Genomic DNA, 22683 nt, shown 5'->3' with positions numbered 1-22683 from the left:
ACACACTCAACAGAGGTGATGTTCTATTAATTATTGTATTATGTTATGTTGAAATAAAATAACAGTTTTATAATTTTAATTTTTTTTTGAAAATCTTCATTTTTCTAGGCGTTAGGGGAAAATAAATTTTACTTTTTTTTTTAAATTAAACTGGCCATAATAATCCAATAGATACAAGATATACTACAAATAAAAACTTTATATTTAAAATGCTTATTTGCACAAAAATCTGCAAATTATAAAAACCGGTTATTTTTTAAAATCCTAAATAAGCATAACGATTTTCTTTTTATTAAAAGAAAGTTATAGGGTATTATATTCTCTTGTTATCCATGTATGTTATATCCTTCTATCTTGGTCAATTGTCCTCAGTTTGTCAAATAATTAAGTCCCCTAGATAGACCACTAAACACGTGAAGTATGGGACCCTGTTTATTTTAGAATGAATAGCCACTGCTTCGGTTTCCATAAAATTTAATAAATTGACAATGATTTCATGATTTTGACCAACTACTAATTAATTTTTAAAAGTGAAAATTTCACAAAATGCCCACAAAACACTTGTCACTATCATTAAACTCATCTCGATTATAATACTCGGCTATAACACTGCGATGTAAACTGACCACTTGGATGTAGTTGAGTAGTAGTCCCACCACTGTCTGAATCATCACCAAATAACGTTCACTTCATAGTTTGGCACAACATGCAACAAGCATAATCTCATTACATTCCTCGTTAATACTTGAGACTAATGATTTATCTTAATCCTTACCTCGTTTCACTATCCGCACTGCTTGAAAGTCTCTTGTTTTTATACTCATTTCAATAACATCTCAGGTCTGAGCTGGGTTATCATACCAAATCAAATAATAGGTGCTATGACAGTAGTAGTGAACCTCCAGCACACTTACCCAAACCCTTTAAGGCCACAACCACTAATTTGAATAAATCAATTTTAGATGCTAGAGATGGTATCCTCGACTTACAAGGTGATGACATACTAGCCGATGGTATCATATTTAAAGATAAGAAAAGTCCCAAGGATAAGCTAGAGGTGACCATAGGTGATGGAATGGAGTTCACCATCCACGGTGACGTCTTGAAACAAAACTCCAAGCGAGGAAAGAATTTAAGCAATATGAATAATAAATCCAAATCAATCGGCAATTCGATAAAAGCGCACGATTTTATCGGTCATGTGGAAGATGATGAGATCAGCAATAAATCTTATGGTAGTCATAAGAATAGGTTTAAAGAGGAGAGCCATAAGGGCAGCGCTGATATTCTTGATGACCAAGAAGAGAAAAGGGATACCAGCAAGGAGGAGTTGGGCATTGAAGAAGGTAAGGTACGTCGCAAAATTTTAAACATTAACTCATTTAACTCTATTGCAGAAGAAATTGATGAAGATGAATGCGATTGCCAAGGGCCCCTAGACGAAGACTTAATAATGGATGGTGCGACTGAAGATATAATTTTAGACGAATACTCGGCGGATTGTTTCCCAGAATCCTGCTACAAAAAGTTCCCGTTCTTAGCAGGTGACGAAGACTCACCTTTCTGGCAAGGGTGGGGCAATCTGCGTTATAAAACCTTCCAACTAATCGAGAACAAATATTTCGAAACTGCCGTGATCACCATGATCCTACTGAGCAGTTTGGCTTTGGCCTTGGAGGACGTTCATTTGCAACAAAGGCCGATCCTCCAAGACATCCTTTACTATATGGATCGAATATTTACTGTGATCTTCTTCTTTGAGATGTTAATCAAGTGGCTCGCCTTGGGGTTCCAGAAATACTTCACGAACGCTTGGTGCTGGTTGGACTTTGTGATCGTCATGGTGTCTTTGATCAATTTTATCGCGTCGCTTTGTGGTGCGGGGGGTATTCAGGCTTTTAAGACCATGAGAACTTTGAGAGCTTTAAGACCCTTGAGGGCCATGTCCAGGATGCAGGGGATGAGGGTAAGTTGGATGAATTGCTTATAAGGACTGCTTATGATGTTTCTCTATTTATAGGTGGTAGTTAACGCACTGGTCCAAGCCATCCCTTCTATCTTCAATGTATTGCTAGTGTGCTTGATATTTTGGTTGATATTTGCTATTATGGGTGTGCAACTGTTTGCTGGAAAATATTACAAGGTACTTGCAACTATATTTGGGTAGTCACTGTATATTGATTTTAATATTTTAGTGTGTGGATAATAATAAGACAACCCTTAGCTGGGAAATAATTCCAGATTTTAATGCTTGTAAAGCTGAGAATTATAGCTGGGACAACTCTCCCATGAATTTTGATCATGTTGGGAAAGCTTATTTATGCTTGTTTCAAGTTGCTACTTTTAAAGGCTGGATTCAGATCATGAATGATGCCATTGATTCTAGAGAGGTACCACTTTTGAACTTTGTAGGAATGTGTGTAATTTTAAAATTTTCAGCTCCTCAAGCAGCCTATAAGGGAAACGAACATCTACATGTATCTGTACTTCGTTTTCTTCATCATCTTTGGGTCTTTCTTTACTTTGAACCTGTTTATAGGAGTAATCATTGATAACTTCAATGAGCAGAAGAAAAAGATAAGTATATTTTTTAGTAGAGTAGTAGTAGTAGTTTTTTCGAATAGCAACGCTGTGTGTTTAAAACATAGAAAAACTTTGCAATTTCAATCAGTTTTGATTGCAAAACGAAAAAATTCGATACGGAGGGGAGGTATACCCACAAAATGAAAAATGCCAAATTTTGGAGGCCGATATCTTGGCTTCTATGGGAGCTATTGGGAAAATTCCAACGGTTTTGTCTTAGTTTCGTCATTCTGAATCCAACGAGACCATCCGCAAGGTCGTAGCTCTTACGATAGCCGAGATATGGCATTTTTGATGCCCATTTTTGGCCTCAAAAACGGACGTCGAAAACGACTTTTTCAGGATTTTCAAAGTGCTCTCATTCCCCTAGTTCTGCTCGGATCCTGTTATAACCCGGTGTTTTCGTAATCTAGGTGACCCAAATAAGACGCTGGTATACTTAGTTTGATTTCGAAAAAATCAATTTTTGGTGAAAAAATTCGATACGGGGGGGTATACCCGAAAAATGAAAAAACCCAAACTTTGGAGGTCGATATCTCGGGTTCTGCTGGTCCGATCTGGAAAATTCCAACGGTTTTGTCTTAGTTTCGTCATTCTAAATCCAACAAGACCATCCGCAAGGTCGTAGCTCTTCTAGTAGCCGAGATATGGCATTTTTGATGCCCATTTTTGGCCTCAAAAACGGACGTCGAAAACGACTTTTTCAGGATTTTCAAAGTGCTCTCATTCCCCTAGTTCTGCTCGGATCCTGTTATAACCCGGTGTTTTCGTAATCTAGGTGACCCAAATAAGACGCTGGTATACTTAGTTTGATTTCGAAAAAAATCAATTTTTGGTGAAAAAATTCGATACGGGGGGGTATACCCGAAAAATGAAAAAACCCAAACTTTGGAGGTCGATATCTCGGCTTCTACTGGTCCGATCTGGAAAATTCCAACGGTTTTGTCTTAGTTTCGTCATTCTAAATCCAACAAGACCATCCGCAAGGCCGTAGCTCTTCTAGTAGCCGAGATATGGCATTTTTGATGCCCATTTTTGGCCTCAAAAACGGACGTCGAAAACGACTTTTTCAGGATTTTCAAAGTGCTCTCATTCCCCTAGTTTGGATCCTGTTATAACCCGGTGTTTTTGTAATTTACGTGGTGAGAAGATCCCTATTTAATAAATATTGAGTTAATTGTGGTTAACATAACTGACAGTAGATTTTCTTCATTACGCAGGAGGATCCTTGGAGATGTTCATGACAGAAGATCAGAAGAAGTATTACAACGCCATGAAGAAGATGGGCTCTAAGAAGCCTATGAAAGCCATTCCACGTCCAAGGGTAAGAAGTCGCCATTCCTCATTCTGGTCATCACAAAAACCACGTTTTTCTTTTACAGTGGAAACCTCAAGCAATAGTGTTCGAAATAGTGACAAATAAAAAGTTCGACATGATAATAATGTTGTTTATAGGACTAAATATGTTAACAATGACAATGGACCATTATCAACAAAAAGAGACATTTACAAAAGTGCTGGACTATCTTAATATGATATTCATCGTAATCTTTTCAACGGAGTGCCTGATGAAAGTGTTCGCTTTGCGTTATCACTATTTTACGGAACCCTGGAACCTTTTCGATCTGGTGGTGGTGATCCTGTCGATTTTGGGTTTGGTGCTAAGTGACATCATCGAGAAATACTTCGTGTCTCCGACGTTGCTGAGGGTGGTGCGTGTTGCAAAGGTCGGCAGGGTGTTGCGGTTGGTGAAGGGAGCCAAAGGGATCCGAACTCTCCTATTTGCACTCGCCATGTCACTGCCTGCCCTATTCAATATTTGCCTGCTGCTCTTCTTAGTTATGTTTATCTTCGCTATTTTCGGCATGTCCTTCTTCATGCACGTCAAGGATAAGAGTGGACTCGATGACGTTTATAATTTTAAGACTTTTGGACAATCTATGATCTTACTATTTCAGGTGAGCAACGAGTCACTTGGTGTTACGTTATAAGTCTGATATGTGTTCTTTCAGATGTCTACCTCGGCAGGTTGGGATGGAGTACTCGATGGTATAATAAACGAGGAGGATTGCAAGCAACCAGACATCGAGATCGGGGAAACTGGAAATTGCGGTAGCTCATCAATCGGGATACCGTTTCTCCTCAGCTACTTAGTAATATCATTTCTGATTGTAATTAACATGTACATTGCGGTCATTTTGGAGAACTACTCGCAAGCCACCGAAGACGTGCAAGAAGGCTTAACCGACGACGACTACGACATGTACTACGAAATCTGGCAACAGTTCGATCCAGACGGAACCCAATACATCCGCTACGATCAACTATCCGATTTCCTTGACGTCCTGGAACCACCATTACAAATCCACAAACCGAATAAATACAAAATCGTCTCCATGGATATTCCCATCTGTAAAGGAGACTTAATGTTTTGTGTCGATATCTTGGATGCCTTGACTAAAGACTTCTTTGCTCGTAAGGGCAACGCAATCGACGAAACTGCTGAGTTGAGTGAAGTGCAACCGAAAGCACAAGAGCCTGGATACGAACCGGTCAGTTCAACGTTATGGAGACAGAGAGAGGAATATTGTGCCCGACTGATACAAAACGCTTGGAGGAAACACAAGCGACTTAGAGGTGCTACGGATCAGTCAGGCGATGAAGATGGCGGCCATGGAGAAACCGATGAGGGAGAAGGTGATGGCGAAGGTGAAGAAGGAGATGGAGAAGGGCCAGAGGCACGGCAAACGGCAGTTCTGGTCGAACGAAATGGACATAAGGTGGTGATCCACAGTCGGACTCCCAGCATCAGCTCAAGATCTGCAGACGTATGAAATCGGCCCTGCCCCTCCTTGATATCTGATTAGTACTTGGTGCAAGTCGTTACAACCAAGTCGTTAAGCCACTGATGAGCGGTGTTTACTTAGTACAAATTGTGGACATTCATTTGTGTCGAATTTAAACCACTTGAAATTGAATGGTTTAAGTCTGATACAAATTTATTTTGGTCCATAAAAGATCTCTCTGTACTGAGTCAGTTCATTATCTCGATTGTTTGCCTGCTGCTAAAACTTGAACATAATAATTATTTTCACCCCCTTAATCGAGATAATTGAGCTCATGAATCAACTTGTGTAAGTTTTAGGTGGAGAAGGTATCTTGTTTAGCATCTAAGTAATTTTAATAACTGAAAATGGATATCGTTAATTTAGTTATACCACTACAAACAAACGTGTGGGGAAAACGGTTTTCGTTGAGACGAAATATGATCCCAGCATATTTCTGATTATGGGGAAACTGCGAGGGCATATTTTGCTGGCTTTTCTTTTTCAAATGTATCCTGTTAATTTCAAAACGAAATAATTGTTTTAAGACTGATGGTTTAATGGCACACTGGGTGACACCTCAAATATAAAGCAATACAAACAAATGCAATCATCATTTAAAGGCATGTTATTATGGTGTCACTCAGTAGACAGGTAACTGTTTTGTAAATAATATTGTAATTTCACATTATTAATTGTGTGTTGAATGTATTTTTTAAAGAGATGTTGTGCATAACAGGGTTGTTTTTAAGTGGTATTTAAATTGTTAAATTGGTTGACCATGGCTGAGTTTCCCATATTTAAATATTGAGTTAAACCTTTGCTCAACTAATGAAGTTGACAGTTCCTGAAAGTTAATGTCTTGATACAAACACATATTTTAAACCTGGGGTTGCACTATGTATTAAAATTATTAAATAAAAAAAAACATTTAAAATAATGTGGGTAAAATTGACAATCAAATTCAGCCGATTTGGAATCGTCGGGGTTTTTTGCCTTATTTATAGATATTTTGCAATTCTGAATAAGTGTAAGTTGAAAAGTGTTTAAACAAAATATTTAAATACCCAAGGTGACCAATTTAACGTCTTAAAACCATTTTATTTATGATAGTGTTTTGACCAGAATACGTTTGAAATTATTAGGATAATAGAATATGTACAATTAAATTGTAAATTAATGGGGCAAATTAATTCAAGATTACGATAATGACACTGAAATAAGCACAAATTTTTTTTTAATTGTGGAAGTATTGTTTCCCAAAATACCTCCTGGATTATCGTGGTCTTGGGTTAAAATTGCCTTCGGATCGGGCTTTTAGTTTTAGTAAAAGGTGACTTACTACAGTTTTTATATGCACAAAGTAGCATACATACATTATATGCTGCATAAGAGTTATAATATTAACATAAATTCTCTATAATTGTTGAAGTAATTTATTTTCTTTTATATATATTCTATTGAGGGTTGACGATATTAGCTTTTTAATTATAATTTATTACAAGCTTGAAAAAAACACTTAGCTTACTCACATATTTGTTAGTAACAGACCAACAATAATAAATACTTCAACAAATATAATATAAATATAATATAATATAATATATAAATATGGTGCTTTCTTCAGCTGCTAATACGCAAGTTGTCACATGCTACATGGAAGCGCTAGCGGGAGGGGCGATGGGATTCGCAAAAAAAAAATAATAATAATAAATAAACAAAAACACTAGTGTATGCCTTATGTAAGAAAATCTACGCACCTTTGTATGAATGACATTTTTCGGATAGACGCACTTTCACTTAACAATCAGGATGGTTCAAGTATATCAATATTTTTTTAAACGTCATCTCCATTATTATATGACATTATTTTTATAAAATGTGCCTTTTCATTTTTTCGTTGCCTAAAATATTGATAAATGTCGCTCATACTTTTTGTTCTTAACACAAAGCAAGAGCTGTTAATTATAATTTTTGTTAAAAAGTGTACTAAAGCATTTATTATATTATTGTTACATTTTTATATAAATATTGAGGGTTTGGGTAGATTTCCATAAATAATTTCTTTCCTTTCGGTTTGTTTGGATACTATGGATAGGGCAGAACGAGTAGGTAATTATGAATAGGGATAAGGAATATGATTCTGTATATTGTAAGTGTTGTTGAATTATTGCGTTTTTTGTTAAACAAATATTAGGTAAATTATTATAAGTTCCTTTACTACCAATGTTAAATTTTTTACTAACCCGCACCAAAAACTGCTTACGCTTTATTTCTAGTTATGGGAATACTATCGATTCCTTCATAAAACCACTAGTATTTAAAAGTGATTAAAACTCATATTGGTGCAGCGGGTTTTGTCACTAGTAACGCAAGGGCTCAATTTTTTTAAAATACACCCTGTTACGCTTCTAGGTAATGTTGGTTTCCGTTTCCGTTTCACTGTATTGAAATATTTTAGGAAAATTGAGCGTGTATACAAATTAGCAGTTTTTAAAATTTGGATTATTATATTTGATTATCCAATAGCATGTATATTAATAATTATATAATAATAAATGCCTTTATTAAAAAACACTTATTTATTTCTCTCACTCAAGCCATGTAATTCTTTGCCCTTCCGAGAGCCAACTAAACAACAAGATGGCGCCGATTTTAGTTGAACACCATGAACTACAGAGGGCGCTAGGCAAGAATTTTGCTGAAAATAATTTAATTAAATAACAATATTGCACGGGCAATAAATCCCTTAAAGAATATCGCAATAAATTATAAAAAATGGAGATTTGATTAATACCCATGTATTTAAAAGAAATTATGCATTACATGCACAAAAACGAAACATGCATCAAGTACCAAGGTCGATGACTAACCTAAAAACGATTTACTAACTAAAATAAACGTGTGATAGTAAATATTGAACACCCTGAATATGCTGGTAATTCTTTTTAAGGAACAGAAAATATTCTGCCAGCTTTTGCCAAACTTTTTCAGAATGCCTATAAAGATCCAATCAATCTCGCAGAAACCTATCCTCCTTCTAATTCCTCAGACCTCATTGACATTCTTCCATCAATTACCACTGAGGAAATTATTGCTGCTAGTCGGAGGCTAAAAAACAAATTGACAGCCGGTCCAGATGGTGTTCCAAGTTTTGTGGCTAAAGACTGCATGTTTGTCCTTTATGTCATATTTTTAACCTTATTTTGAAAACTGGCAAATTTCCAGGCGTCTGGAAATGTGCTAAAGTAATACCAATTCACAAAAAAGACGATATGTCTCTTCTAAAGCGTTTTACAACAACACAAGTAACCAAGCCCAACTCTCCAAAAAAAATCAGAATAAATATTTGAATTTTACATCTAATACTTGACATGCACTAACAGTCACTAAGACGGAAAAATTATGAAAGAAAATTTTATTAAGGGATTCTTAAAGTATTCTCTGACCCTTTTTATTTTTATTATATACCTCTGATCTCTTTTCTCAAAATCGCTCTTGCTCTATTCTTCCCTACGCTGATGATACTTAACTTCTATCATTCTTCAGACCTCAGGACTCCTGTCCGGCTATCACCTTTATTGATGATGATTGAAGAGAATTTTTGTTTGGTTTGGAAAATATGGTTTATTGTTAAGTGCAAGAAAAAGTGCATCAGATTGTATTAGGGCAAAAATTGAACTCATTCAATATTGATAATGCTATTCTTCCTGATTTCAAGCCCACAAGTGAGTCATATGTTTCAAAAAAGCTTTCGTTAGTGTATCTAAAAATGAAAAGTCTATATCCATTTAAGCTTTTATTACTTCTACAGTATATCTAAATGATGTTGATTGAATCTTTAGATTTATCTCAGTTAGGTTAGTTAAATTCAGAATACCAAAGAAAAAATCATAGCAAGTATGGCAAGTATGACCATAATGACTGAATAGAATTGAATAGAATTGAAAAAATAAATAGAATTGAAAAAAACGTTGAAAACAGATTCTATAACACGAAGGAGGGACAAAAACAAGCATATTATTTTACCCTTATCTGCAACTCCTTCGACAGGGTGAGATACGCCCCTAAAATCTAATACGAATCTAAAATAGAAAGGGGAGTCGAGTGATACATCAACTTGAAGCTTGAAAAATGCTTATAGTTTTTTTTATTCAGTTTTTCGTTCCTAATAAATGGTCATTTCAAACTTTTAAATTGGCACCCTGTGAAATGATATGAGATATAACACCAAACATACATAAGATGAACTCGATGTAGCATTTTTTCGACCGTATCTCTGTCAAGGACGGTGCAAAAACTGCAAAATAGTTGTATGCGTTTTTCCTTTAATATATCGTATAGGGACCACATTTATACTCCTTATCTAAATTAAGGCTCGGAATCAAACTCGGTTTATTCGAATATTCAAATATTCGTATATTCAAATATCGAGTTTTTGCAAAAAAATTTATTCATTTCAACAAATATTCGAATATTTGAATACTCGAATATTCGCATATTCGATAATTTGAATATTCAAGTATTCAAATATTTGAGTATTTAAATACTCGAATATTTAAATATTGCGGGCCCGATTTTAATATTTCCACTTTCCAGATTTCCACGTGGCACGGCACGGCGTAGTTGTACTAGTAATATTTGACTCTGGTTGTGTATAAAAGCGAACGATTAAGTACTGTATAAGGGTTAATTTTAAATTAATTGACTTAAATAACAGTAAGTCTAGTAGTAAGTCAATATGAGTTCGAAAAGCAAAATTTGGCAATATTTTAATAGAACGGATGATCGCGTTGAATGCAAATTTTGTTCGTATAATGTCAAGAACAAGACAGGAACAAGCAATTTATGGAATCACTTAAGAAATAAGCATCATTCACAAATCATTGTGTAAGTATCTCTTGCTCGATTTGAGTGGTTTGACCACTAAAATGTATTAGTAATTAGTATTACTGTAATTAGTATATTAAAAAAGCTGGACGGAAGGCGACTGGAAAAAATCGATTCGCACCGCACTAAAAAGTTTCAATGTCTCTATTTTTTCTATAAGTTTACACAGAAGCTTGGAATTGATCGTATTTTTATTAATACACATTAGAAATTTTGGTATTTCTTGAGAAAAATGCAAAAATTGCCATAAAAAATTTATAAACAAATTTCCACCTACACATACTTAGCTTAAAATGTTTAAAAAAAATTAAGTCAGCTATCACCCCCTTAAAGGATTGCATCTAGCTTCCGGACACCCTGTATAATTCTCCCCATACTAAAATTCTGTATCTATGAATTGATGTCACTTTTATCTAAAATTTATAAAATAGACATTAAGTATGTATATGCGAATTAAAATTTCGTCAAGGTATATCCCAAGATATTTTGTATGAGAGATTTCCTTTATTCAAATATATCTATTAATTACTCAAGTATTCAAATATTTGAATATTCAAATATATTCGAGTATTTGTATGATTATTCGAATAGTGAATAATACAAATATTCAAAAAAAAAAAAATAAGTGAGTATTCGAATACATAATTTTCCAAAATTCCGAGCCCTAATCTAAATTTACATTTTATATTAAATATGAAAAAATAGAAGGAAGTGTCATAATATGTATAATTTAATTTATAAAATAATTAAATCAGGTCAGCCGCCATATTTTTTCACCATGATTATATACACAACGTAAGAAATCCAAACTTGATTAGAATTCAATTTCATCGAACATCAGGTTTTAAAAAATGATTCCAGTATGTAGGCATTCATATGTGGAACAAGTTACCGGATTACATTAAAAATAGTTCACCAAAGAAATTTATTGCATATGTTAAGAAAATTCTTCTTAATTCTCAACTAACAAATTCACGCCAAATTTTTATTAAAATTATAATTTAATTATTTTTATTTAATTGCAACCATATTATTTTTGAGTTCTTACTTTTTAAATCAACACTGGTCTTGTTGATCTTGCAGGCATAAAAATTAAATTTTAAGGTTCATTTTGGAATATCTATTCATTTTTGCGTCGTGTTGCCCTGGTTTTCCAGCCTCGGTTCGTGTTTTTTGCTGCCCTTCCTCCTCTCGTCTATTGCACAAATGGTACCTATATTAATGTAATTGATATAGTCAATTATTACCCTTTATTATTTTGTTTTTAGCTTTTATAGGGCTTAATAACTTATTTTCTAAATAATTTTAATTGGGAAAGTCTGTTTCGGTTGTAATTAGGTTATAGTATGTTTTAACGGTTTGAACAGCACATTGTATAAATTCTTGTAATAAAATAAAATGTAATTTTCTATGTATAATGTTTAAGTGGTAATAAAAGTCTTTTGAATTTTCTTCCATGGTATATCTACTGTAGTTTCACTAAGTCATCACTATACATTCAGCCAATAAGTCTTCTGTACATTGATAGTTCTATTCAAAGGACGTCTATGTGATCAATTTGGAATGATCCCATTTGTGACCCCTTAAGGTACCAATACTTCACCTAGGATCTGATCTATGTCCCATTTTCCTATGTTTACTGAATCTATTGTCTGAATATTTTGTTTTTACTTTAGAGGGTTTAGGAAGCTTAACTGAGACACGCCCAGATTTCTCCTCCCTTGTAGAAATATATTTATGATATTCACACAATTGTCAATGATTTGTTTGCTATTATTAAATAAAACAGACATTTAATCTTCTCAGGGTCCCTATAAGTAGGTGTACCGCGCTATATAAAATAAAAACAATTCGGCAATGCACGACGACGTCCTCGGCCATGACCCGACGCACCGCAGCGGCGTCGCGACGCCACGAGGCATGCGCCGTGCGACGCTCAGCAGGAATAAAAAAAAAATCCAAAAAAAAAAAGAAGAAAAGAAAAAAGCATCGCGTTGAAATTGTTTTGTTGTATTGGTGCCTGCGTATCAGAGCGTCGAACGGTGCCTCCTGCTATTTACTGCTGCTGCTGCGTTCGCAATTTTATTTTATTTTAGTTTGGCGTCGAGCAGTTTATAGTGCGTTTCTGTGTATATTAAACGAAGCCCGAGTTCTGTTTATAACCGGGACCGGCTCGTATTAAAATAGTTGTGTAGTGTCGTCTGCTTGAATAATCCGATCCAACCATGGGAGGTATGTTATCTTATTAAACTGTTTTTTATGATTAATCGTCGTTAAAGTTCATTCAATGCACGAAGGTTTCAGTGGCACCCAGTAAGAGGTTATACTAATTTACCGGTTATGCTAAGAATTTGCCTAAAATAGCGAGAAGTGCATACATTTAAATATTATTAACGATGATTGTAGGTATATTTAAGCTGAATAATCGGACATTCAGAATGGCCCGGTTATTCATGTGAATATATTGGGCGAGGTCAAGTATTTCTAGGGAAAAGGAATCTTAAATTTTTATTTTAATAGTATTATAAAATTCCACCATATTATTAGGATTTAAATAATTCAGCACTCCTATAATTCTATAACAAGCCTCCTAGAATCAAAATTTACTGCTCATAAAGCGTCCTAGATTAACATATAGGAAGCTAAAAATACGTAATGTAAAATCAAAAAATATAGAGGAGGTTCTATTTAAAAAAATGTACCTAAGAAATTAGAGGAGTTATTATATAGTACCCATTCAGATAGCACCATTAAAGCTATAGGGACCCTTTTGGACAATATCCTATAGACATCAATCCAATGAATACTTAATGAAGTCCATTAATCGTCCTATAATGTACACTTAGTGCTACCAATTCTGGACATCTTACAATTAAAAAAAGCAAAACATTTAAATTAAATAAATTCAATTTAATTTTTATAAACTTGTATCCTCTGTACGTCTTTTAGCACAAAAATTCTAAAATCCAGCACGATAGTCCTGGAAAAATAAAATAAGTTGACTCTTACTGGCAACTGTATGATTGTCTTGATTCCTAGTCGCCTTTATGAGCTAGACTCTAATGCTTAACACGCATTCAAATGAATAGTATAAATATATATTGCTTCACATATGCTTAAAAGAGGAACATGAGGGAAAATCCTTCAAATCACGCCAAGTATTTCAAGTGTCTCACCATTTACAACATATGAAACAAATAATTCCCTTAGATTTTTGATAATAGATCTTTGGCATGACAAGTAACTATTTTTTCAAATTAAGTAAAAAATTGACTGCAAACTCAATGGAGGTTCACTAATCACGAAACAGCTATTTAAATTCAGCATTGACATTCGCTATCCAGGATGTGGTCATTTATTAACCGTTGTTCTAATATATAACGAGAACAATGGCCTAAATTAAAAATGAGAATTCTTATTAAAATATAGACCTATCAAACAGCCCTAATTGCTAATTTAAAATAAATCAACCGTTGCAAAAGCAATTCGAATGCTTCTTTAGAAGTCTATGCTTTCAACATTGGACGATGATAAGAATGTCCATTGGACAAACAATGCTATCTATGAAGAAATAAAATAATTTTTCTCTTATTGACAAGTAAATATCTTGAGTTGTGGTGGTTAAATGTTAGTAATTATTGATATCTGAGATACTCTAATGACTTTTCAAGTATTTCCAAAAAAGGGGATTAAAATCCTTAAATTAAAAATTAGAATATTGACATTTTTCTCAACGGAATGCCTGGAAGAAATAAAATAATTTATCTCTTACTGACAACTGAATATCATAAATTCTTGTTATTAAAAATGTAATCTAGGATACTCTAAGGGATTTTCAAGTATTTCTTAAAAAAGTTACTAAAATTGATGCACTAGAAGTTGAGATAATGGAATTTTTATTCCAGGAGTGCCTGTAAGAAACAAAATTATTTGTCTCTTATTGACTAATGAATATGATGAGTTTTAATTATTGATTTTTGGAGGCTCTAAGACTACTTCAAACATTTCTGAAAAGTGCTTAAAATCCATGCACTAAGAATCAAGATATTGACATTTTTCCCACTGTGAGTGCGTGGAAGAAATAAAATTACTTTTTTCTTACTGACACGTGAATATCTTAAATTCTTATAAAATTACAGATTACTACAGAGTAATTTGTAATTTTTGATGTAACCAGGACCGTTTTTCACTTAAAGTAGGGTGTCTGTGATCAAGAATTGATCTACAGACTCGTTTACATTCAGAAAATATCCTGACAATCTCCATCTTTTCAATTTTACTTGCAAACCTATTACTTATATCACAAAACATTCACTTTCCATGACTGTAATAATTTAATTTAGCAGGCCATTTTTGAGATCCACTATATGTCATAATTATTGCTGATGGTTCTCTAAAACTCAAAAAAATAAGTGATTTTTGCCTCAAAGACAATCATATACTAAATACAGCGTGTTTAATTAATTGTGAAATTTGGCAACAGCCTCCATCATTAAAGCGATAATTCCTTGCAGTTGGCCACACTGTACTATGCTCAGAGCTTTATTTTTACCCAATACGCATGCTAATAAATCAGGCTTAAAAATGACATGATAAAATGTTCTTATTACGTACGAACGAAAATTAATCAAAAATAAAATCTTGACCTCTAAAATAGTTTAAAGTTGACCTTAACCTTGTTCAAAAATAGCGCTAGATCTGTTTTTATTATTAATATTATGATTAATCAAAAAAAGGTATTCAACTGAACTACGTATTCACTTAAATAGTGGGGAATTATTGGAACACATGGCGCCAAATAAACGTTTCAAACGCAATCAAACGGATTAAATAACGCGGGTTTTGATAAGGGATCCCTGATAACGTTGTTTATGAATTTCTCGCGATATCTGCCAAAATTAAAACATCGCTGGCCATGATCGCACCTAATGGGACAATAAATTAACGGCTCGTTAATAAATTTTAAAAATAGTTCAACGCGGACCGTTAATTTTCTCACGTAATCGCATTATGAAATTTATTATTGGATTATATAATTTTTTTATAAAAATAGCTAATAATAACAGAGCGAGGCGCGACTGCTATTACATAAACATTTTATCATATTGACATGATTAATTGTGAAGTCTTTGTTTTTTGTTGGTCACTCGTTATTTGAGCCGTTTAGCGGAAAAGTGGTCTAACTCCCTTAAAGTAGAAATTTAAATCTTCATCAAAATCGGTAACAGCATCTTCTTTTGTCAGTAAGTCCAGGAAGAACTGATGCTGAATCGGGGGAATCCACTGAAGAAGTTCTATCATATCTTTTTTCTTAGCTACAGTAACTGATCTACACACTACGTACCATAACACTAAAAAAACCTGACTAAACAAGAAAAAGCGAGTTTAATAGGACCTGGCGCGACATCGGAAGGAATAACGTTAGGAAGCTCTTATCTTAGCTAAGTTAAAATTTTGACTTATACCAGTTTTCGACTGAATATATTAGACCAGTAGAAACATAATTAATGGTATAACTCAAAAATTAAAAAATACTGACATATACCACTTTTCCTCTGAGCGGCTCATTTGAATTATCCGCCAAAATATAACAAGTGACGTAAAAACATTATTTATCAATGCAGGTTGACACACTCGAGAGATGTTTGAATTTAATGTCCAAATTCTATAACCTTCGCTTCGTGGACGTCCTAAAGGGAAGCCATTAATTGGCGGGAGTTTCAAATAGTTTTCTTACGCACTCAACGAGCGCGAAATTTGAACTGCGAAAGTAGATTATAAATAAATGAAGTGTTACTTAAATACCTTGCTCGTTATTTACCAATTCAATGACATGTTAACTAATTTTGTAACAATGGTATCAAATGTCAAAAAAATGATCTATTTACACGTCGGGTTTATTGGGTTTTTCCTGGTCAACTTTGGTTAGCCTAAATTCCTGTAAATCGAGGTGTGAGTTTTGAGGGTTTGCCCTAATTTATTTAATAATCTTATTTATTTATTCATCAAACAATAAATACCTACAATTGAATTACAAATTCTATTTGCTGTACGAATATAAAAAAGAAAGAACAGACCTACACAAAAAGAGCAAAAATATAACTTTATTTATAGTACTACAAGATCAAGTCTAATTTTATCATTTGTGCCGTTTTAGTTTTTTTTTATTTTGCTTGTTTAGTTGTTTAATTTACTACGCAGGCAGAACTTTATTTATAGTTTTAACTGTTGGCAATAATATTAAAGTTATTTCTGTTTTACGAATACCTCCTACATCAAATAATTTTCAAAGTCTCGGCCGTCATGCCCCCGTTATAATGCGACTATAAATTAAAAATATGCCCGCGGTATTTTCACTATCTTGCGAAAATTGCGCCTTTTGAATTTGAAATAAACCAGATTGCATTTTTCTTTTTTTTTTCAGGTTTCGCATGGGTTACTTTAGCCACAAACGACTCCTATTCTTTAGGAGCTTTAGTTTTAGCCCATTCATTAAAACAGGCCGGAACTGTGCATCAATTAGCCGTATTGATAACACCTGGGGTTACCAGAGCTATGCGGTAAGCATACCACATCAACCCGACCCTCAAGGTCATTAAATTTGTTTAATTTTAGCGAAAAACTGGAAACAGTATTTAATGTAGTTAAAGAAGTGAACGTATTAGACTCCAGAGACGAGGCTAACTTGAAACTGCTTAAGAGGCCAGAGTTAGGGGTTACGTTTACGAAACTACATTGCTGGACGTTGACAGAGTTCGATAAGTGTGTCTTTTTAGATGCAGATACTTTGGTAGGTAGTCACAGACATGCGCACAAGAGTTTCTTTTTGAAAGCTATACAGTGCTACCAACCAAATGATTAAATGAATTAAGACAAGACATGAGAAACCGCGGGACATCAGTAGTTTTCTACTGATGATGGTTATAAGCCAAAATTTAATTGTATCTTTTTTAAATTTAATTTTGCTTACATTGCTTTTTCTTAGAAAAATACTGACGAAAACTTAAGACAGAGAAATTTTTTACCAGGCCTCGGTTTCAAAGCCGTGTACCGTTTATGAGTCACAGCAACGATGTAATCTTACAGGAGAGTAGAAGCGTGGCCTGATATCCTAGAAATCATATTTAGCTTCTTAATTTAAGTTATAATAATAAAAGAATTATTGGAACTTGGATCAGTCCAATGGCTTTTCATTGTTATTCGTTCAATAGCTGCTAAGAAATTCGTAAATCTCATTCGTAAGACCTCTTATACAAATTAGAGTCCACTGGGTTCTCAAGAAAATCTATGCACTGGACTACTTTCAATATCTCTTTTTCATATTCATAAACATATTTTAAAAGAGTCTGCATTTAAGTTATTTAGATTTGTGTCAATGTTGTCTTAAATAGATTTTGCTACATTAATAAAAAATCATCAAACATTGCACTCACTTCTATATGACCAGAAATTGTTTATTTATAAATAATATGTATTATTTCTTCGTGTTTTTGTAGCCTCGTTGATGAAATTCCAAATTCGTGTACTTTTCTCTTCAATTTTTTGCTGTTTTAATAATTTTATTTATAAAGGTTATAATTTCTGATAAAATCTTCTATGGAATTAATAACCCCCAGAGTCGGCTTCCTCCAAGGCTTTTTTTCCGATTTTTGCTTGTAAGTCTTATGGATATGGTGTTTTTGTCTACATACACGTTTAAATTATTTATAAATTTTAAATAGGGTCCATCAATACTATTCTGCACATGTTTCTCTCCCCAGGTCCTTGTTTAGGTAAATATAATTAACGCTCTCCCTATTAATTATTTTAGATTTTTTAAATAAATTATTTTCGTTATTTAAAGATAGAAAAATGAAGAGATGATGCACCTCACGACACTAGTGGCTTTATTTCGTTTTTTTTTCAAGTTAATCATTTTAATTTTTAAAGCAAGTCCATGAAGTTAATAAAACCCTATTAAGTCTCTATTTAGGTCTCATTGAGAAAATTGACTACTTTTAAGTTGTTATACATTGAAAAAGTCCACCCTACGCTACAATATTAAGGTATTGTATAACATTCCGATCAGTTCCACATCTCCCACTATTATTTCATTTTTGTATAAATTCAGCGATAAAAATACGGATTCTTAGCCTTGTATATTTGTTGCTAAATAACGGCTTCTCTTAGGTGCTGCAAAACGCTGATGAACTCTTCGAAAGAGACGAATTTTCAGCTGCTCCCGATGTTGGTTGGCCGGATTGTTTCAACTCTGGAGTATTCGTTTACCGACCTTCACTACAAACGTACGAGAGCCTTATTCAGTTCGCCTTGGAAAGAGGGAGTTTCGATGGTCAGTTTGGCATATTCCCCACGTAATTTTGTGAACGTTTTTACCGTTTTCAGGAGGAGACCAAGGAGTCTTAAATCTCTACTTCTCAGACTGGGCGCACAAGGATATCAGCAAGCATCTGCCGTTCATTTACAACATGTGTTCGACTGCTTGCTACTCGTATCTTCCAGCATTTAAACAGTAAGTTTTCACAACTACCCTTTGACATGCTTAAATGTTCTATATGTGTTAGGTTTGGATCGAATGCAAAAATAATGCACTTCATCGGAAGCCAGAAGCCGTGGTTGCAGTATTTTAACACTGAAACTCGAAAGGTTCAACCCTCAGGAGACTCGTCACATTTGGAGGGAGTGTTGCAGCGTTGGTGGGACATCTTTTGCTCCCTTATCCACCCACATTTGTCACCTGCGATGGTATGTAACCGACGTTTTGATGTGTATTACTAAATTCGTATGCAATTGTAACTAATGTAAAAAAAACCGTTACTACTAATTTTATGTCTTTAAAAGTCTCATTGAATTTTACAAGCCTCCACAGGAGTCCCCTAAAAAAAGTTATTGTAGTAAGTATGAGGTGTGTTTTCGGTTTGTGTGATTTTTTTTTGATTGAATTTTTATTTAATACCGCAATTTGTTTTGTGGCATGATGCAGCACACCTCAAGTTTTTGTATTTTGAGCAGACACAAATTGCTGAGTGCTTGTAAAATTTCGCCTAATAAAATCCCTTTTAGCTCCTAGCAAAACTTATATTTCTTTCTTTTGCATGCTTTTTTTTATCTCAGCAAGGTCAGTCGCAGCACGGAATGAGCACGTCCTATATCCCACCCCGATACGACCCTCCTCCCAATCCCACTGCGTCTGCGGATGATTGCGAAAGTGCGTGGGATCCGTGGGATGATTATGACCGAAAAATTGCTCAAAATGCGCACAATGTCCAACCTCTAAATACAAACGCTAGTTGTGTTGCTGATCAACCGCAGTCGCAGAACTATAACACTTCTCCTAGCCAAAGCAATAGTTTTTATCAGCCATCTAGACATTCAGTTAACTATGAGCATATTTCTAAAGTTCCTACACCGCCACCCTCACCTGCTCCTCCTCAGTATCATCCGCCCCCACCTGAAAATTATCCCCAAGAAAAACATCATGAACAAACTACTTCTCACCAAGAGCTACATCATCAGCAAACTAGTACTCACCAAGAAACACATCATCACAATATCTCTCACGAAGAGCAATCACATCATCATAATATTTTCCCTGAGGAAGTATATCATCAACCCCATCATGTCCATAATGATCCTCCTCATCAAGCACCTGTTGGTCATACTGATCAACCCTATTCAGACCAAACTGAAAAACACGAATCACATCACTCGTACCATCAAACTAACCCCCCAGAGGAGAGTTTGCCACCCTGTTCCCCGCCCCCTCCCCCTGACCAAACTCCCGTGTTACCAAACGAATGCAACGCTACCACTACCGCTTCGAACGAGATCTCTGTGAGTGATACTATTGAGGATAGTAATGATCACGATGATGTAAGTATTTCATAGATGTTTTGCCTATAATAAATTTTTGTTATTAATTGCTTGATAAAAACTATAGTTTTGGTTTGAAATGTTAATAATACTAAGACGGAACTGCGCAGGTCAAATACTTTGGCCCACTTTAAAGCTCTTACTTAGTATATTAGTTTGACCTGCGCCGTTGCATATCACTCTCGCCTTCCTTGCAGTACTACGATGGTAAATACACATACTCTTGATGAAATTGACTAAAAAACCCCCATAAATTAATTTATTTATTTGATTTTTAGGCCGGTTTGGCAGGAGCATTTTCTCAGTTGACCCTGGGCGTGGCGAGGACAGCAGAACAAGATGCTTTAGAAAATGTATTAAGAAAGCAAGCTTGGGAGGTCGGAAATATAGATTATCTAGGAAAAGATTCCTTCGATAACATTTGGAGTAAAATCAGTGAAACCTTAAGTTCTGGACCAGCTCAGTCTCAGTCTGCTGTTGCTGTGGCTGAGACCCCTGCAGAAGTAGCGCCATCTGCTCCTGCCGAAAGCCAAAGCCAAACAGGTGTGCAAAAAAGCCCCACCGATGTGAAGCGATCCTAACTAATCGTAGAACCCCTCTTCAGCTTTCGATTTACACTAATTTCCAAAATATTGTTGTAAAATTTTGCATGTTTTGTTCACATGGGAGTTCATTTGGGGTTGCTTAATGTTCCGTTTCCTGCTCAGATTATCGTCCGTATATTATTGACAATAAAAACCTGAATCTCATAAAATTTGATCATATATTTTGTAATTATAATTAACTAATAATAATATCCACAACGTTCTCATCTAATATAAAAAATTTTTTGTGTGCGCTTGTTTTTTTGTGAGCTTTAGCAGCTATGGTCACCTCTTATCTTAGGCATGAGGGGTGGCTTTCTAACCACCCCTGCTGGCGCTGGATTAAAAACCGTTATTCCATATCCAATCATTTAATCGCAAACCTTGTTACAGTCCAACAGGAGGCACAACCCTCCGATAAAACCATAGAAAAAATACAATCTAATTTAACACAAGAACAAACAAAAACACCTGAAACGGATGAGCCTAAACCTGCTCAACCTACTTGCCCAATGACACCTAAATCTGAAGAACAAGAGCCCATTGTTTGCCCCTTAGTTCAACCAGAAGTACCAGCATTAACAACTGAATCGCCTTCACCTAAAACAGAATCTCCACCAGTCTTAACCAAAGCTCAAACCGTCACACCAGAACCTCCAGTGAGTTCTGAGACTCCCAAAGTTGAGACACAAGAAGCTGTAGCTGACCCCACAAAAGAACCGACCACGGCTGTACAGGAAACTGCATCATTAAAAGGTGAAACGGAAGCCCCAATAGAGCAGCCTCCAGCCTCACTCATAACATCACTACTACCCAAAGAAGAAACACCAACAGACACTGTGGTGCCACAAGTATTAACGGAAACTTTAGGAACTACCGAACAAGCAAAAGAACAAGTTGTTGTTGAGAAAGAACCTGTCCCAGCACCAGAAACACCTAAACAACAACCACAAGCTCTACCAGAACCAGTAAAAGAGCCCTCTGAAGCCCCCAAAGAACAACCCCAAGTTCTATCAGAACCGGTAAAAGATACTGAAGCACCCAAAGAACCAGCTCAAGTTCCATCAGAACCCCTAAAAGAGCCCTCTGAAGAACAACCTCAAGTACTATCAGAACCAGCAAAAGTTCAACCGAAAGCTGTCTCAGAACCACTTGCAGCATCAACAACAGAGCAATCTCAGTTTGTTCCTCTAGCACCAAAAGAAGAGCCGCCAAAACCAGCGGTAGAACCTCTGCCACTTGCTGTAGCACCACCAGTATCTGTAGAGCAACCTCCCAAAGGACAGTTGGCACCTCCGGAGGAGCCAATCGTAGCTACGCCTCCGATTCCAGCTCCGGAGGTTAAACCAGAAGCTCCTAAACCAGAGGTTGAAGATGTTAAGCCGGTTGCTAAGGGCGTGAGTGAGGCTCAAGCGGAAGCTGCTGCTCCGTCTAAGGAAAAATCCGAAGAGAGCCAAGAGGCTGCCAAAGGAGCTACCCCAACCCCGCCGCCAAGGAAGACTGACAAGCCGAAAAAGGGGGCGGCCAAATCGAAAAAATAAGATTCCTGCGTTTTTTTTTTTAAGGAATCCTTTAATATGTGCAATTTTTGTTGTTCCGTATTGCCCGTGTGATTAAAACAATAACCGATGTTTTTTTTTATTTATTTATTTTTTTGTAAGGTTTGAATAAAGTTTTTCAATATTTTTTGGGTAAGTTTTTGTTCCCTCAGCAGGAAGTTGCACCGAGTGACAAATGGAAAAAGCTATAATACAACAGAGAGGGCAAGCAATATTAAATTCTAAGATTTTTCTAGCCAATTCTACTAATTGGGGCACATGCATTTAGTTATAATATTTCATCCTGATGTATTATTTTAAAGGCAATCACTTTTATAAACCCAAAATAATTAATGAACTACAACCAGTCTTACTCTATACGATAACTTT

The 22683-nt window shown here is 35.2% G+C and overlaps 2 protein-coding genes across 17 annotated transcripts in view; both read left to right on the top strand.

Annotated features, from left to right (window-relative positions):
• The window catches only part of LOC126749115 (sodium channel protein para), a 37076-nt gene extending 29091 nt beyond the window's left edge, over positions 1-7985 (top strand). For all 15 annotated transcript variants that reach the window (XM_050458751.1, XM_050458759.1, XM_050458762.1 and 12 more), the window contains 8 exons: positions 963-1346; positions 1398-1966; positions 2021-2143; positions 2196-2390; positions 2440-2577; positions 3800-3907; positions 3966-4541; positions 4596-7985. In XM_050458751.1, coding sequence (XP_050314708.1) covers positions 963-1346; positions 1398-1966; positions 2021-2143; positions 2196-2390; positions 2440-2577; positions 3800-3907; positions 3966-4541; positions 4596-5417 — 2915 coding nt within the window. In that variant the 3' untranslated portion in view covers positions 5418-7985. The remainder of the gene's footprint in view (positions 1-962; positions 1347-1397; positions 1967-2020; positions 2144-2195; positions 2391-2439; positions 2578-3799; positions 3908-3965; positions 4542-4595) is intronic.
• Positions 7986-12306: 4321 nt separating this feature from the next.
• LOC126748177 (glycogenin-2-like) lies at positions 12307-22441 on the top strand. 2 transcript variants are annotated; one of them, XM_050457218.1, is made up of 9 exons: positions 12307-12530; positions 16723-16858; positions 16914-17088; positions 18468-18630; positions 18684-18810; positions 18863-19043; positions 19413-20171; positions 20450-20714; positions 21149-22441. In XM_050457218.1, exons 1-9 carry the CDS (start codon positions 12524-12526, stop codon positions 22294-22296), a joined length of 2961 nt encoding a protein of 986 aa, XP_050313175.1. In that variant the 5' UTR covers positions 12307-12523; the 3' UTR covers positions 22297-22441. The 2 variants fall into 2 exon arrangements, with proteins under 2 accessions (XP_050313175.1, XP_050313176.1); XM_050457219.1 differs by lacking the exon at positions 19413-20171 and having other exon boundaries at positions 12312-12530.
• Positions 22442-22683: the final 242 nt, after the last annotated feature.

This window comes from Anthonomus grandis, chromosome 22, assembly GCF_022605725.1.
Source record: "Anthonomus grandis grandis chromosome 22, icAntGran1.3, whole genome shotgun sequence".
Lineage (NCBI taxonomy): Eukaryota > Metazoa > Arthropoda > Insecta > Coleoptera > Curculionidae > Anthonomus > Anthonomus grandis.
The sequence above is the reverse complement of the archived record's forward strand: the minus strand, read 5'-3'. Positions and strand labels throughout refer to the sequence as shown.

Bases quoted from the DNA above. Each gene is read 5' to 3' on its own strand.
- LOC126748177 (XM_050457218.1), top strand. The intron at 18,811-18,862 runs GTAAGTTTTCAC...TATATGTGTTAG, and splicing joins TATCTTCCAGCATTTAAACA to GTTTGGATCGAATGCAAAAA. The intron at 20,715-21,148 runs GTGTGCAAAAAA...ACCTTGTTACAG, and splicing joins CGAAAGCCAAAGCCAAACAG to TCCAACAGGAGGCACAACCC.